The sequence below is a fragment of the Pyrgilauda ruficollis genome, unplaced genomic scaffold (assembly GCF_017590135.1).
Source record: "Pyrgilauda ruficollis isolate IOZ18807 unplaced genomic scaffold, ASM1759013v1 scaffold14, whole genome shotgun sequence".
Taxonomy (NCBI): Eukaryota; Metazoa; Chordata; class Aves; order Passeriformes; family Passeridae; genus Pyrgilauda; species Pyrgilauda ruficollis.
Window position 1 is genome coordinate 4,709,353 of NW_024512543.1, and position 15,792 is coordinate 4,725,144.

Consider the following 15,792-nt stretch of genomic DNA (forward strand, 5'->3'; position numbering starts at 1 on the left):
GAGAGATCTGAGGGCTGGAGGGGTGAAGAGAGTGGAAACTTACTGAAATTCAAGAGAGTCCAGCAGAGGGTGACAAAGGTAATGAGGGGACTGAAGCACCTCACTTGTGAGGAAACACTGAGGGGTCTGGGCCTATTTATCCTGGAGAAGATATGACTGAGAGGGGACCTCATCAGTGCATGTAAGTGTCTTGAAAGGAAGGTGTCACAGGATGGATCCAGGTGTGCCAAGCAATAGGGCAAGAGTCAGTGGAAGAAAAAGAAACTGGAACACAGGTAGTTCCATCTGAATGTGAGGAAGAACATTTTTGCTGTGAAGGTAACTGAACACTGGAACAGCTGCCCAAAGAGGCTGTACAGTCTCTTCCCCTGGAGATATCTGTAGCTGTCTCTAATCAGTCCTGAGTAGAGTGTTCCAAGAGACCCTGCGTTAGCAGGAAGTTTGGACAAGATGACCTCCCGTGGTCCTTACCAACCTGAACCATTCTCTATGGGTGAGCAAGTTTTAGATTCCAGGTGTAGGACTTGACTCAAATGAAGTGGAAAACAGTGAGGGGAGTGACTAATGATTGATATCCTGTACAATAGGCAGGCATATTTTTGTAGTTTGCTGAGATCCATTTTTGCCTGTTTTGTGCAAATACACAGATAATTGAGTAGATGGGTATGAACCTGCTGACTTCAGTGTAGCTGAACTGCTTCGTGTCTGGTGGAGACCTGGCCTGTATGAGACAGTTACCTAATGGAAATGAAAATAGTTAAAAAGCTGCTTGGATCAATTTTTGCTATTTGAACTTTGGATATGAACATAGGAGAATTAAAATTAAGTAGTTTTAATAGATTTTAGTAGTTACATTGTATTGATTTGCTGCTAGTGTTATGGGAATCCTGGAGATGTTTTATTTTGTGTTGTTAGGAGAGCTTGGGTCTTTGTACCGTGATGGTGTATGGTGTCAATATTGCCTCTGCTTGTTGAAGAGAGGATGCTGGAATTCTTGGAGCCTATTCAGGAGTGCAGTGTGTATATTATGAGGGACATGGTGGTCTTGTTTGAATAAACTATTCATGGATAAGATCAGACATGGTAACTAGCCAATGTCATTGCAAAATCCAAATTATGTGCACCTGCATTGTGCTGATTAGGCCAGGGATGTCAAAAATATCACTTGTAGTTAACAATCTCTTGGTTGCCAGCTGCCAGCTTGAGAATTAATTTTCTTTAAAAGGCAGCTTTCTGAGCTGCAGTGAATCTGTCCCAAGTTTGAAGATATTTAAAGTAAATTCACCAGCTCTGCTTTCAAAAGCAGTTAAGCTGTTTTGGTTTTTCACCTAATGTAATGGAGGGAAAAGTGTCCAATTTAGTCTGCTTGAACCATGAAACTGGAATGCATTAATGCCATTCTGGTTTATAAACATGGTGTTTGATATTCCAGATAACATTTCTAAAAACAGGCAAGAAAGTGCTGAAACACTTGGGTAAGCAGTCAAAATGCAGAATAAGGTATATGAACCTACAATCATAAGATCAGGCTTTAGTAAAATTTGTAATGCATCTTATTTGGGGTGAGCTATTTGACAGTTACTTTTTAAACACTTGGCACTTATGTAATACTTTACATTTTCTAATTAACAAAGCAAAAATAGCAAGGTGAAGTCATTCCACTGAAATCACATGTTGATGCAAACATTATAAAAATACCAGCCTGTGGAGTGAGGAAGAGAAGGATTGACAGTCCTTTTAAAAACAAACTGGTAAATGTTGATCTTAAAGGCACTGTTTTTACTGGAACTGATCTGTGGAAGACTGACAAAAAAGATAGCAATATGCACGCACCTCTCCACCCAGCATGGTATAAAGGTGTTCCAAATCAAGGCTGTAAAAGGACTGGCATGCCCTTTGGAAATCAGTGAGGGAGGATGGGAGAAGTAATCAGTCCTGAGTGTTCATGAACAGGAGAAAAATTCTGTCTTCTCTTCAGCAGCAATTTGGGAAGAGTCACCACTTGAGCCAATGATTGAAGTGCGGAAGATGCTGCAACAGCGAAGAGCTCTTCAACACTGTGGTGTAGTGGTGGTGTGCTCTGAAGTGTGCTCTGCTGGGTGGGAATAGAGTTCAATCTATAAAGGCCAGTCAAAATTGCCAGGCTACACATGGTGTAGCCTTAGCAGTAATGTGTTTGTATTATCTTCTGAAAGTAAGGGATTGATCTTGTGCATGTTTCTTTGTTCATTACACAAATTGGACAAAGAAATGGGTTAGTTTCCCTTCTGCCTGGACTTCTAATGTATTTGTACTGCAAGGGATATCACCAGATACCCAAGAAACGCTTGTTTCTACCAGCTCAGTGCTGATGCATCCAGTTTCAGTCGTGTAGTTGTGAGTGTGCCACCACTAAAGCAGATGCTGTGTGGAGGTGCTTTATGCTTCTGTTTTATGTTCAGGAGAGGAACCAGGAATGCCTGTCTGCAGTCTTGTATCCTCATATATAGAGACTAGAAAACACTTTCAAACTTGTGGTTTGATTGTCATATAAGAAATTCACACCTGTTTATTTCCTTGCAAGTGCACGGGGACTCATGTCTCCATAATCTATTCTAATCTATTCTGATTTTTTTTTTTTTTTTGCGCTACTTAGTTGTTTCCTATGAAGCAGAAGTTGAAAGTGTTTTCAGTCAGGCAGATATGAAACAAAGTACAGGCACACCATCTGGTTTCGTAGTAATGTTCTCTGTCATGCCGAGCAAGATTAGATTCTTAAGCTTGAGCAGGAGATCTGCAGGTGGTAGGTGTTCCAGTTAAAAGCATTGCAAGTTCTTCCTTTTCAGCTGAAAGAGTGAGCACATGTTTGGAAGGATCAGTTGGCAGGACTATCCTCCACTGGAGATGTGCAAACAAGGTCTGATCGTCTGGTCACATTGGCAAGCAGGCAAAAAGGAAATTCCATGTCAAAGCTGATGGATAACTAGAAAAAAAATATAGTGTAAATTTTATTTGAGTCTTTTTCATTCTGTAACAATTTCACTCTTTATATGGGTGCATAATGGGCCCACCTGAGATCAAAGTTCCATGTGCTTTGGTATTGTACAAACACCCAACAAACAAATTAGTCTAAAGATAGTGACATAGGATCAGAAGTGACATTAGGTCACATGGGGGTGCAGTGACCAACTTGTAGTCACTCAGTGGTCATTGGCAGAATTGATCTAGCTGCTGTTGCTTTCTAATGCAGGGCCTAAGCAGCTGGCATCTTTGCTGTATACTATTGCTATGAATCATTCTTTTTCCAGAGCAACCAGTTTGATTTTCATAATTTCAAAAGCCTTGTGAAATCCTTCTTGGGAAGTAATGTGATGTGTTTAAAATGAAACTGTGTTGACAAAAACTTAATCTCTCAAGTCATCAGATGTATAAATAAAGTACTCTGCCTGAAAGCTGTGGTCTGTCTTTATCAAAACTATTTACAGCATTGTCATTGATTTCTGTGTCTAGAGATGCCTGGATGGAAGTTACTTTTATTGCCACACAATGTGAACTCAGTCGCTCTAAGAACCCAGACTGACTTTCTAATTTAGTGCTGGTATTAGTGATTCTGTTGTCAAAGTTCATGTGATTGATGAAACAGAATGTGGTCTTCAGGGATCCAGTGGAATTTTTTGTTACCCAATATGATTTCCATGCCTGGTACAATGAGGATTGAAACTTGCTCACCCTGCATGGTGCTACTAAAAGATTTTGAAGTTTCTGCACTGAAAATCTTCAGTCAGTGGATTCATGGGAGAAGAAAGAAGGTGCTAGTTCTGGTGTCAGAGTGCCATGGAAACAGATGTTCACTGTTTTCCTTCTCTTTCTAGACTGAACAGCAGTATTGTTAGACCTGGTGTTTTAAAATATAAACACTGAGTCAATCTGGATCTCTGCAGGGCAGAACTTCCCTCTTTTTACTCATCAGTCATTAGAGTTAGACTTACCTGGGTGTACTCTGTAAATGTGAGCCTGACCTAGAAGGGGTTAAGGTCATGCTACACTTTGCCATCATCTGAAATAAGAACTGAGATCTTAACCCCTTCAAACTCTGCTTGCAGAGCAATTTTTTTTTTCTTGTCTCCAAAGTGAGTAACTGATATGAGAAAGTTGTGATGCACACCTGGCTGTAAGCACTAGGACCTAGAGGTAAAAGCTGAGTTTCAGGAAAGCACAGGAAACAGTGTATCTGCCTCATCTGAACCACACAGAGGGAAGTTCATATGGATGACTGGATATTTTAGCATCTTCCTGGGAGAATTACTCAGAGAAGAGGGGGTTATCACTTCTTTTCCAAGTTGCTTGCTGCTTGGCCTGAATTATTTGGTGATACTCAGCCATCCATTTTCAGGCTGTTAATGGCCTTTCATTGTGTGGACATTGTGCTCCAGTGCTGGTTGAAAGAAGCTTCCAGGATCCTTAGATGACCATAAAAATGATTGACTAGGAAATTAGGCAGCTCTTAATTAACTGGCTTGTAATTTCATTGTCTGGGTTCGTATTTGTCTTTAGAGTCATGAGTGATAACTCCATATCTACCTTGTGAATGCGCAGGTAATGGTCTTTTATGCTTTATATTTATTTGTTTTGGGGGTTTTTCCCTCGCAGCTGTGTGGGTCATCTGGTAGCTTTTGGAGGGGCAATGTAAGTGAGTTTTGCTTTGTGAGTGAGTTTTGCTTTTCTCTTTGTAGATGCTGGCCAAAGCAAGTGTCGATTAGAGCGAGCTCAAGCGCTGGAACAGGCAAAGAAGCCTCAGGAAGCAGTCTTCATCCCAGAATGCAATGAGGATGGATCTTTCATGCAGGTAAAATTTCTGTTTGCTTCATTCAGCCAGGCTTCAGGTGTCTGTGGGAGATTCAGTGTTAAGGCATGAGCCAAGTGATGATAGCAGAATGGCTGCACAATCTGACCCAGTTACTTGGGTAAAAATTTGAAAGCTGGGAACTTTGTTAACCAAACAGAAGTTTTGATTCAGTCACAATACCTTAAAAGACATACACATATGCAACAGCATCCAGCTCCAGTGTAATACAGAAAAAAATGGCATTAATTTTCAGCATTGCATAGGCAGAAAAACAGTTGCAGGGGAGGTCAATTTTTCCATGAAGAGGGGCTGTAAAGAGAGCTGTGGCTTACACACAGAGCAGGCTGGATGCAGCGGATTCTGCTATTACCTCTGCTTCATCTATCCCAGGGAAAAAACCAGTCTGTTCAGCCTGTTCCTTCTGCTGGTTACTTCTTGTACTCTATGTCCTGTAGTGATTTGGAGGACTGGCAGAGAGGAGAGGAGACTGCTTTGTTTGGGTTTTTGATTCCTCACTGTTCAGTTGCTGAAGTTTGCCAGAGCAGGGTAGATACCTGGTTCTGTTACCACTAGCATATTGAGCAGTGTCCTAGTGCTGACTGAACTGGCTGTTAAAAATGGCTCATGCACAGTTTCCTGACACAGTGTCATGCTGTCTGCTCAGTTCTGCATGCATATAAAAAGCCAAAAACCTGCAACCCTGTGACTTCTACTTTGTGGGTTTAGGTAAATCACAGAATGTTTTTTGCCTAACCTTCCATACATTTCGTACTGCTCTAGGCACCTTCTTTCTTGGAGAAATTTTAGGATACATTGGTTGTTTGCAAGGTCTTCTGAAGGTAAAAGAAAGTCCAAAACAGAATCAATATTGTCTTAAAAAAGATGAGAACAGCAGAGAACTTTGGATTTGGTTCAAACATTTTGTGATGCCTGGGGGGATAGGAGAGGAAAGATTTTTTTTTTGTGATAACCCACCAAAAATTTTATTCCCCTCCTCAGCCTTACCCTCCCATTATCTGGTGTGTGGGAGTGTTTTTGTTTTGTTTTTGTTTTTTGATGATGATGTAGAAAAAGTTGTATTCATCCTGCAAACTCTGCATGCTTCTTTAGAGCAGCATTCTGTTTCTGTACTGTGTGGACCATCATGGTAAGGTTGGGAAAGGAGAAGATGGCTGCAGTTTCTTGCAGTTTAAATGCACTTTCAATTGTTGAAATTTGATTTTGTGTAGAGCTTCTCAAATTCTGTTGGCAGTGGAGGCTAATGTTTATAAAAGCTAGCACAGTGGGCCAACATGGAACAAAGTATTCCATGTTAAACTTCATAGTTCAAGAAAAAAGGGGGAGGAAAGCAAACTTTGAAATGTCTGTTGCCTGTCCATCAACCTCTTGGAGAGGAAAGTAGGTGAAATTTTTATCCTTATAAGAGATAAGGCTGGACTGATAGTATAGTTGATAAAGCTTTGTTTCAGGCAGGTTTATTTTGAAGGTTGGTACCAGTGTTTGGATTGTGGAGAAGTTGCTGGACTTTTCCTTGGCACATTCCTTAGCCAGTGTTGGTTGCCAGTTGAAGGGCAGCATGAAACTGCTTACAAAAATTGTGTGGTGTCAGTTGGCAGCCAAGTGATATTTTACATTCTTCCTCCATTCAGTTCTATCTGTGAACACTAAAGTGCTTTTGTTTTACCTGGCAAGATGAAGGAAGCCTCTGATCTCTTTGTATCTGGAATTAACTGAAATTCATATAATTCCTTGGTTCATAAAAATACCCTGTGTTCCACATACCTCATGAACCAGCTTCATCAGTTATATTGCAGCATTTAAGGTAATCGTCCCTGCGTAAGATTTAAGTGAACAATAGTGTCCAAGAAAGCTAACTAGTTTCAACAGGCTTTTGAGACAAATATTTCCTTTAGCTTCTGGTCAAAAGGAATTAAATTTTGATTTAAAAAAAGATGTATAAAGACTAGAATTTTGGTGAACACTCTAAACAGTTTTGCTTCCAGCAACTCATTAATAGATCTCATCTGGTGGAGGTATTTTTGATACTGCTTCTCTTGTGTAGAGAATTGAAGCTCCTGGGTTTTGCTCTACAGGGAAGCTGTGTTCTTGTGAAGTCCCTGAGGTCTTGCTGAAGTCAGCTCTGGGCTGTTGTTAGTTTATTCTTAGTTGGTTCAATACACAGAGTGTTGCTCCATCTAGACTCCAAAATCTCAGATGGGAAATCTACAACAGAACAGCATCTCTCAATGAAGTTTCTAGGAAAAATACTCACTGTGCTCTTCAACATGGAATCCCCATCCCAACGAGAGTCTAAGTAGATGCACATGTTTCAGGGTATATAAAGTTGGCTAGGGAGACTTTTTCAACAACTTCCCCCTTTCTGTGTAACTGTTACTGAAAGGGAGTTTTATGTAGAAGAAAAATTCTGGTCAAAGATGCAGGCATATATTTAGAATATCAAATGTCTGAATTGTTACAGCACTCATTCAAGATGTAGATGACTTGCTTTCAGGTCATCTTGCTGAGCCAAATGAACACAGTAGGTATTCAGGCCCACATCAGTGTCCTTGCCATCAGACTTCAAGAGTCTGATTTTTAATTTAACTAATTAATTAATTGTTGGAAATTCTTGAAATTTTTGTAGGACTGAAAAACAAGAGCAGTACAGATGTGGGAGAATTTGATAGTAGTGACTATGTTCAGAAAACCTGCTTGGCCTTAACTAGATTGAACTTTACTTTTGTAGTTCATCATAATTATCTTGATTAAAACTAAACTGCAATCACTCTGGGTAAACACTGAAAGTGGGGCTGTTCCTCTGAGAACAGCTCCAGTTTGCCCTTTCCAGCTGTCAGAGCTGTAGCCAGTTGGATGCTGAATTTGGGGCTGCATGCACTGTGGAGTGCATGGGGCTGCAGGGGCTGATGAGAACGCAGCTCCTCTGCCGCTCTGCGAGCGGGAGCGTGCGCCACGTGGGCAGCGGCTGCAGGAGGAAGACCATGCTCACCTTACTTCCTCCTGCTTCCCTGCAGGGCTAGATCTACCATAGTTAGATGTGGCAACAAGGGTGAAAAGGAGAAGAGCCTAAAGGCAAAGACCTTAGTTTGGCTTGCGTTTAAACCCTTTTGTAGACAGACATCGTGCATGTCTTAAAACACTTGTATGATCTGTCTGGTTTTCATTGCCTGTGAAATTTAGACCAAAATCAGTGTTGCCATCAATTCTGTTGCCCAGCTGATCAGTTTTCCAGTTTTCTTATGCATGACTAGGTATAATGGGGTTTGTGTACTGCATTAAGAGGAGCTGGCACTTGTCAATTCACTGGCTGTCTATGCAACATGTGTGCTGCTTCCCTTATTGTTGAGTATATGTATTGCAAAGATCTTATCAAATCCCTTTTAGTGCTACTTAAGCATCTACAAATGTGACATGGATTTCCAGGATGAAGAAGTGGTGCCACTTGCAGGCATGGGATGACTGTAAATGGGAAGCAGGCCTGATTAGTTCCTCTGGACTTGCTGTGTCTCTATATTTCAGTCTGTGTGGGGAATATTACTTCCTATAACAAAATCTCTCTACACTTAGCCCACAGTAATATAAGCAGGCAGATAAAATTTGAGTTATTCACAACATAAGAATGTTTGTTAGATACGAGTAATTTGATTAATTGTAGAAAACTGAGGTCACATACTGTTGTGCAGAACTAACCATGACTAAAACCAGTTTGTGTTCCCAAGACTCTTGCCTTTTTGCTGGTATGCTGTATTTTCCATAAATGCCATTCCTTTTCCATGCTGCACTTAACCTGCTGTGATCTGTTCTTCGTAAACAACAGGCACTAGTGGGTAATCTGCGCACTTTCTTTTGCTGCCTAGTGCCATTGGGCTTGTTGCCATGGGCTGAAGGAGACTTGCATTCTTCATAGTTTTTCCCCAAGCAGTTTTTCAGAAAAGGTTGCTGAGATTTTAAATGGGATCTGTTTCAGACAGATTAATATGAACATGAATAATGTTAATCCTGCCTTGGGGGTGTAGTCTTGTGGGACTTTGTGGTATGTCTTGCTGTTTGTTGCCACCTTCCCCTGTCTAGTTGTGGTTTCTTTTGCTCACAAGTCTGCATAAAACTGAGGGCAAATCTTCTTGGAAAATTTCTTTGAGTTTAGGGTTCTTAAAATCTGTCTCCTGGTGCAGTTATGATGTAGTACTGAGATTTTTTTTTTAAAGTGAGGGCATCAGTCAAACCTGTGGTCTTATGATAGGTCTGATAGTCAGCCCCTCTTAGGCTGACTATCAGAGCAGTTCTGCATTATCAGATAGCTTCCAGAGCATTACCACAACTTGTCATATAAGTCTGCTTGGAAAGAGTGATCTGTATTGCGGTCCATACCAGTAGTTTCTCTCTGCACTATGCTAATGCACATTAAAAGTTCTGTTTTCTCCCAGGTTCCCCAAACAGCCCTTTCTAAAGATGTGGGGAACCCTTTCAGCATTCAGTGTGACATTATGATCCAAGTCTGCTCCTCTGTATTGGCTAGTGTAGCATGATGCTAGGCAGAATTACAAACTCACTTCCTAATGCAGCAGGGTACTGTGTAGACATGTTCTTCATTCCCTGGATGCTGTCTGTTATTCCATTATTCAGTGTTCAGATTCCAGCAATACTAAGCTCTCAAAGAATTCACCTCTCCTTTCAGAAGAACACAGTCTATCTTGCTAGATTAAAAAAAAATTCTTTGTAAAGCGTCTGATTTTTAAATGGCAGGTAGTTCTGTTTTTTTTTTTTTAATTAAAATATATCTCTTCTATAGAAGATGGCAGCTGTAGCTTTCTGTGAGTACTGCTCTGGAGGTTTGCTACTTAAACACTTGCTTTCTTCCTGTGGCTTTCATTGTGTTTCTCATTTGTATGTTATGCTAAAGATAAACCATGAGTGGGTAAGGAGGTAAAAACTTTGCTTATTTATGGCATTTCTTCAAAGAAGTACCAGTTGAGATAGCAAAGGAACAGGTTCTTAAAGAGAGAGTGGACATATTTAAGGGAGGTGACAATGTAAGTTCATTCTTAGCTTCAAAGTGTCACATTCTGTGTCAGAAGCAGAAAGCCTCTCTTGAGGACCCTTTTCCTGAATTGAACTAAAAATAACATATGTGCCAGCATGTGTGATGGGGATGCCTTTGATCATGATTAAGATTCTTTTGCTTCAGATCATTTCTTTCCCTGGTTATGTGAACAGTGAAATTCCCATGGAGGAAGCATTTCTTGAGTAGTGCATAGGCTTGAGGGAGGTGATGCTGCATAAAGCCCTGGTGGGAACATTTGCACAACACCATTTGTGAAGAATTAAATATGAGTGGAGAACAGAAAAAGTGACAAGAATTGTTTAAGGGGCTGCAGTCCCAAAGAGGCATAAACACAAGATGCAGACTAATTCATAGCTCCCCTAAAATTACCTATAAAGTTAAGGCAGCTTCTGACAATAATCAGCGGACTCCTAATGTAGCAAAAAGTATAACAAGATGCAGGGTCTAAGCATTACAGCAAGACATGTGAACCAGAACAGAGGATCACCATGCAGGGTTGAGATAAATAGCCATCAGGCCGGTGTGCAGTTGTGTACCACTAACTTGGGTTCAGAGGACTTACCTAGCTGAGCCTCAGAGGCTTAAACAAAGGAAAGACTTGATTAAAGTATTGCTGTGTCACACTGGCTTCTGCTCCCTGGGTCTGACTAGATGACCTGCTGGCTTGGAGCTATTTATTTAGCTGTTTTTACAGTGTTTACAAGGAGCACCTGGATGCAGCCAGGATTTGGAGCCTTGCCTGGTGCTGTGAATGCAGTCAGTAGCTCTGCTGCCTGCCCTTAGCCTCAGCAGTGCCATGCAAAACCTGGATGTGTTTTTTCTTTTCTCATAGAAGTATAGCTTTCAATACAGAGTGAACGTTCTTCCCTTCTCGTCTCTGCCCTCCACTGTGGAAGGAGCCAGGAAATCCCATCTGTGATGGGATAGGAATGGATTGCTAAACATTTTAAATCTGAACAGCAGTGAGAGGCTAGTCTGAGTGCTCCTGTTGTCAGCCCAGTGCTTGTCCAAGGCTCCTTCAAGCCTCTTACAGCAAACTACCTCTTCTTGTGACCCCATGGAAACTGGTTTCAGCCATCACAGATTTGCTGCTTTGCCTCTGTTCTCTCCATCATATGTGTACACAATTTCTCACTTCCAGTTTCTATCTGAGCAACATCCCCATGATCCTCATTTGTTAAATAGTTCTAAAGGGATGCTGCTTGCTTGTCTAGAAGCTTGCTTATTTAGAAGCTTTATTTGGGAATCAGGTTCTGGCATTGCCAGTGAGATACCCAAAGTATCTCAGAAAGATTGAAGAAACCCAAAGGTTTCTTTTCCCCCTGAGGAACTTAAGAGTCAGAGTTATCACCCAATGACTACTCTTTTAATGCTTACATATTGTAAGGAATTTTGAGAGCAGGTGTTTAATCATATGGCCAGTATATTGGCAGCTGTTTGATTTCACACATTGCAATGGCAGGGTGGAATAGGGAAACTGCTGCTACACTTTTAATTTGGGGAGTGGTGATATAGAGCAATTTTTCTTGGGTTTGTCCCTCATGCTTTTCATCCTTCAGTTGAGACACAGGTAAGATGACCTATCTCTCCATGAAAAATAGGAACAGTGTCCTTCTGCATGATCAGGGATTTGGCTGCTTGCAGTGCTTTAAAATGCAATTGGATTTTTTTTTAATATGTAGATGTTATTGGAGAATCTGTTGAAGACCTCAGATGATATACAGGTTTTATTTATCTGATTTCCTATTATGTAACTTAGAATACAGCTGTTGGACAGGTTCTGTCATGTGCCTTTCCAGCAGTAACAGGCATTCTGTCACTGCAGCTCAGTTAAATCAAGTCTATTAAGTGTATAAGATTGTATTTTAGTATATAAGATTGTATTTCCTCTGCCTCAGTGCTTAGCTTTAGAAGACTGAGAGCCAAAAAAGTCAAACACACTTTCTCTAACATGTATTTTGATAGAGTCAAAATTAACTCAATAACTGAAGATTAGATCTGTGCAGTAAACATCTGTCATGATTGCATACTTACTTTCCTGATGATAAGTGTTTAAAAATCTCACTACTTTGGGAGTAGGATGAGAATGAGGTTGAATTTTGGGTTGGCAATTGAAAATTTATTTAGAAATAAAAGCTCAAATGTAAGATCAATGGAAAATTTTAAAGTAAACCCCCAAATTTTGGATATTTGCTGCCGGAGGTGCTCTGAAATAGTTGACATTTTATGTTTGTTTACACACAGTGCTTAGAAAGGGTACTGGATCAGCTGTTGCCTTTACACTTTTTTCAGTGTTATACCAGTCTTACGTAAGTGACGAAGAGTTTACTTTCCCTCCCAGTCTTTAAGCTGCAAACTCTAGGCTGTAGGCCACTGTTATGACCCTGAATTGTGCTGAAACCTGGTCAGGTATCATGCTGAAAGGTCTCAGTGTGAGGACATTCAGGAAAAACAGCTGCACTGATTCTGGAGATTTCTGCAGTGCCCATTCTTCATGGGTAGCTATCTTTGGGATAATGGCTGAGCTTTAATTGCAGCTGTTATCTGTAGAAGGGAAGTCCTTTTGTACTGCAGTAAAACATATGGTTGTGGTTGTTGTGAAAGTGCTGAGTGCTGTCAGTCTCAGATTTTTTTTTCTTCCCTTTTTTTAATGGCAATTTCTTTCTTTTCTTAATGGCAACATGGGGGCGGGGGGGGGGTGTGGGGAAGGTCATGGGATACCAGTCCAAGGAAGATTAGCATTTCTTAGCCTAGTTATTTACAAAATTACTTCACTTTTTTCATGGATGTAATGTGCTTGGCTTGCATAAATGAGTGTGTGTAATTCGTAGGTCTGCACTGAGGTGAGTTACATAACATACTTAGTTAATGCATCTATCCCGAATTTGTGTCAATATATTTTTTCTGGACTCCTCTGCCATGTACTTTGTTTTTCTGAAGGCTTGGCTAAAGGACTATCAAGTGACTAATACTTGAGTTTTTTAAATGCTGGGTACACTGGATTTTTTTATATAATCTAACATGGAATGGTCTTGCCCTAAAAATTTGAGACCCTATCCTGGCATTTAGCTCTATCCCTTGGTAGGAATTTTACAATTAATGCAATGTAAAGACAGCTTCTTGTGCTGTTGGGAATGCAGTCTTTTGTGTGTGTGATCAGCAAAGATAAACTCTAAACACAAACCCGAGCAGATCCATCACATTTGTTTTGACTGTTCAGTTGATTTCATTGAGCAATAACAAATATTTCCTAACTTGATTATTGCTTATTATAGTCATAATGCTTTTGAGTAATTTGGAATCAATATTGTGATATATTGAGAGAGGAAAAATTAATCTGCAAATAGCAGTGACAGTGACTGCAGTAACATGGGTACATGAGATGACTGTTGATTTTGGCTACTAAAAGTAAATGCTTGAGGCAAAATGATTGATTTGCACTTTAGTAAAACCCAAGATAAACAAGTAAAACCCAAGATAAACACGACATACTGTGTTATAATTGCTCTTAGATCATGTTTTATGTGATATTCAAAGCCTTTAAAAAAAACTGTCATTAAGTCTCTGAACAAACTTTGCTACCTTAGGGCATTGAAGCCAGCTGTCAGAGAGGGGGAATGACTGGTTTTGCTCTGAAGGATCCCTAATGAGGGGACCAGCACAAACACCCCATCACTTTTCTCTTCTGTGTGAAGAGGACTGGAATTGGAAATTGGTTTCAATGAACTTGTTTGGAAAAAGAGAGAACGGACAGGATTCATTTTACATGTAAAATAAAAAGGCAGCTTCTGAAATGGTCTCATTTAATGGCTTTTTTTCTGAAATGTATTGAAGGAGCCATCTCTAGGTTATAGTAACAGGATGCTCTTCTATACTATTTCAAGGTATTGATGTGCACATTTAACTCCATCTGAAAGTATGCTGGTTAGAAAGAATTTTGGGACTGGTTAGTGTTTACACAGATGCCTGTACAATGATAGTTTACTTTTATCTCAAAGATGTCAAAGGCATTCTGAATTTCATCCAGTTGCTGGCTACTCTGGAAGCTGAGGCAAAGGCTGTCATTAGATTTGTTAGGCTGAATGAAATTTTAGTGGTGCTGAATTAATATCTACATAGATGTTACTAAGAGCAGTCTGCTAGATCAGAACTTATTTATTCTTACTTGAGAGGTTCTGTATCTGAATTGGTAATTCTGGTGTCTTTGTGTGGTGAAGGAAGGAACTGGGCAGCTCTAGATGTTCAGTTCAGAAGTAGAGCTTTAAAGTCAATCAGGATTAATTTTATACTGTGTACCTTTGACTCACTAGACCCTTCATCAAATGTTCTTCTGTCCATGTCAATATGTGAGGAGCAAGTATGTTGGATCTTGCTCCATCTGTGTAGTTCGACATAGTAACACAATAGAGCTTAAATCTACTGGAGAAGGTTTGTTAACCAAGTTGTATTGTGCTTTTCTAGCTGTGTTACTGAACAAAATGCTTCTGAAATGCCTGCAGATTCTGCTCTCAAGGAGTGGCTATGGAATTTGGGATAAGGTGGCCTTTCCATAACCCAGCTGGGATGCAGCGGGACAAGTTTTTAATAGTAAATAGTAAGTGTGATGTAGCAGAGGGTGGAATGAACTGAGACACAACTGCTGCATCTCCCAACTAAAGTGTTCTCAGATGATTACTTGTAACTTTTGCCTCCTGAATTTCAGCTACAGGAGTTGGAGAAATCACCTTCCTTTGGGTGTGGGCAAGGTGAGGGAAGAAAAGGTAATGATATCAAAGGTAGTCTTCTGTAAGACCATGTCGCTCTGGAGCATGTGTTTGTGATGCCTCTGGGTTGGGACTTCCAATAAGATGCTGAATGATAATAAAGTGGTTGGTTATAGAGTGAGAAATGAAATGCCTGCTCTTTGTTTTATTAAACAGGTGCAGTGCCATACCTACACTGGATACTGCTGGTGTGTGACACCTGATGGAAAGCCTATTAGCGGCTCTTCTGTACAGAACAAAACTCCTGTATGTTCAGGTACTGTGGGAGTGGCTTCAGCAAATACTAACTTTATAACCAGAGGGTTGGGGTGAATGCATCCTTCTGAGGGCCCAGTCTTCCAGGTTACTTGGCCAGTTTACCCCACTTAATGCTGCACTTTGGCCTCTGGCATGTCCACCCTGCAATTAGGATACAGACACTTCTGCAAGGCTCAGTAAGAAAAAACCACTAAGGTGACAACCTGTGGCAGCCAAGGCAAGAGTCAGTGTTGCTGTGTACACCAACACTAAAGATTTGCTGAACAGATGGGATAACTTTTTTCCATGAGCTATATTATAATTAAATGGTTCTTGGGCTGTATTTTGTGGAACATGGAGTAATTTTTTGTACAGAGTGATTTCAGTTAATTCCTGAAGGTGGTTCTGTGCAAAACTGTCAGTTTCTGGGGTACTGCTGTTATAATGAATTTGGGTCTTTTGGCCACGTTGCTTAGTTTAGGATCCCTGTGTTTGTGTCATGGTGTGGACAACGCTGGGCTTGCGCCACAGCTCACAAGAGGGAGGTCCAGACCCAGGCTGTTACTCATGTTTATTAAGTGATGTGTTTCTGGGCACTGAGCCTGACATTACTTTGTTGCCCAGCAGTTTATTGAGACCAAAACCATACGTTTCTTTAAAAAAGAGTAAGGTTTTTCTTTCTCCTCCACACCATTTGATATGGTAGTCCATGGCTCATGTGGAATGAGGTTGGGCTCCAGATTTTCATATGGCCCTGATCAATAGTGGTCTAGTTTTGTGAGCTGTTGTGAACAGTCCTGCTGTGACAACACCACAGTAAACATAGACAGGGTTGTTCTGGACTTTGGGGAGAATTGAAGGACAGCACTGGAATTGTGCTGCCCTTC

General features: G+C 40.6%; 1 protein-coding gene across 13 annotated transcripts in view; it reads left to right on the forward strand.

Annotated features, from left to right (window-relative positions):
* SMOC1 (SPARC related modular calcium binding 1) overlaps positions 1-15,792 on the forward strand; it is a 170,647-nt gene that overhangs the window by 86,243 nt on the left and 68,612 nt on the right. For all 13 annotated transcript variants that reach the window (XM_041459777.1, XM_041459781.1, XM_041459779.1 and 10 more), the window contains 2 exons: positions 4,713-4,825; positions 14,825-14,924. In XM_041459777.1, the coding sequence (XP_041315711.1) occupies positions 4,713-4,825; positions 14,825-14,924 (213 nt within the window). The remainder of the gene's footprint in view (positions 1-4,712; positions 4,826-14,824; positions 14,925-15,792) is intronic.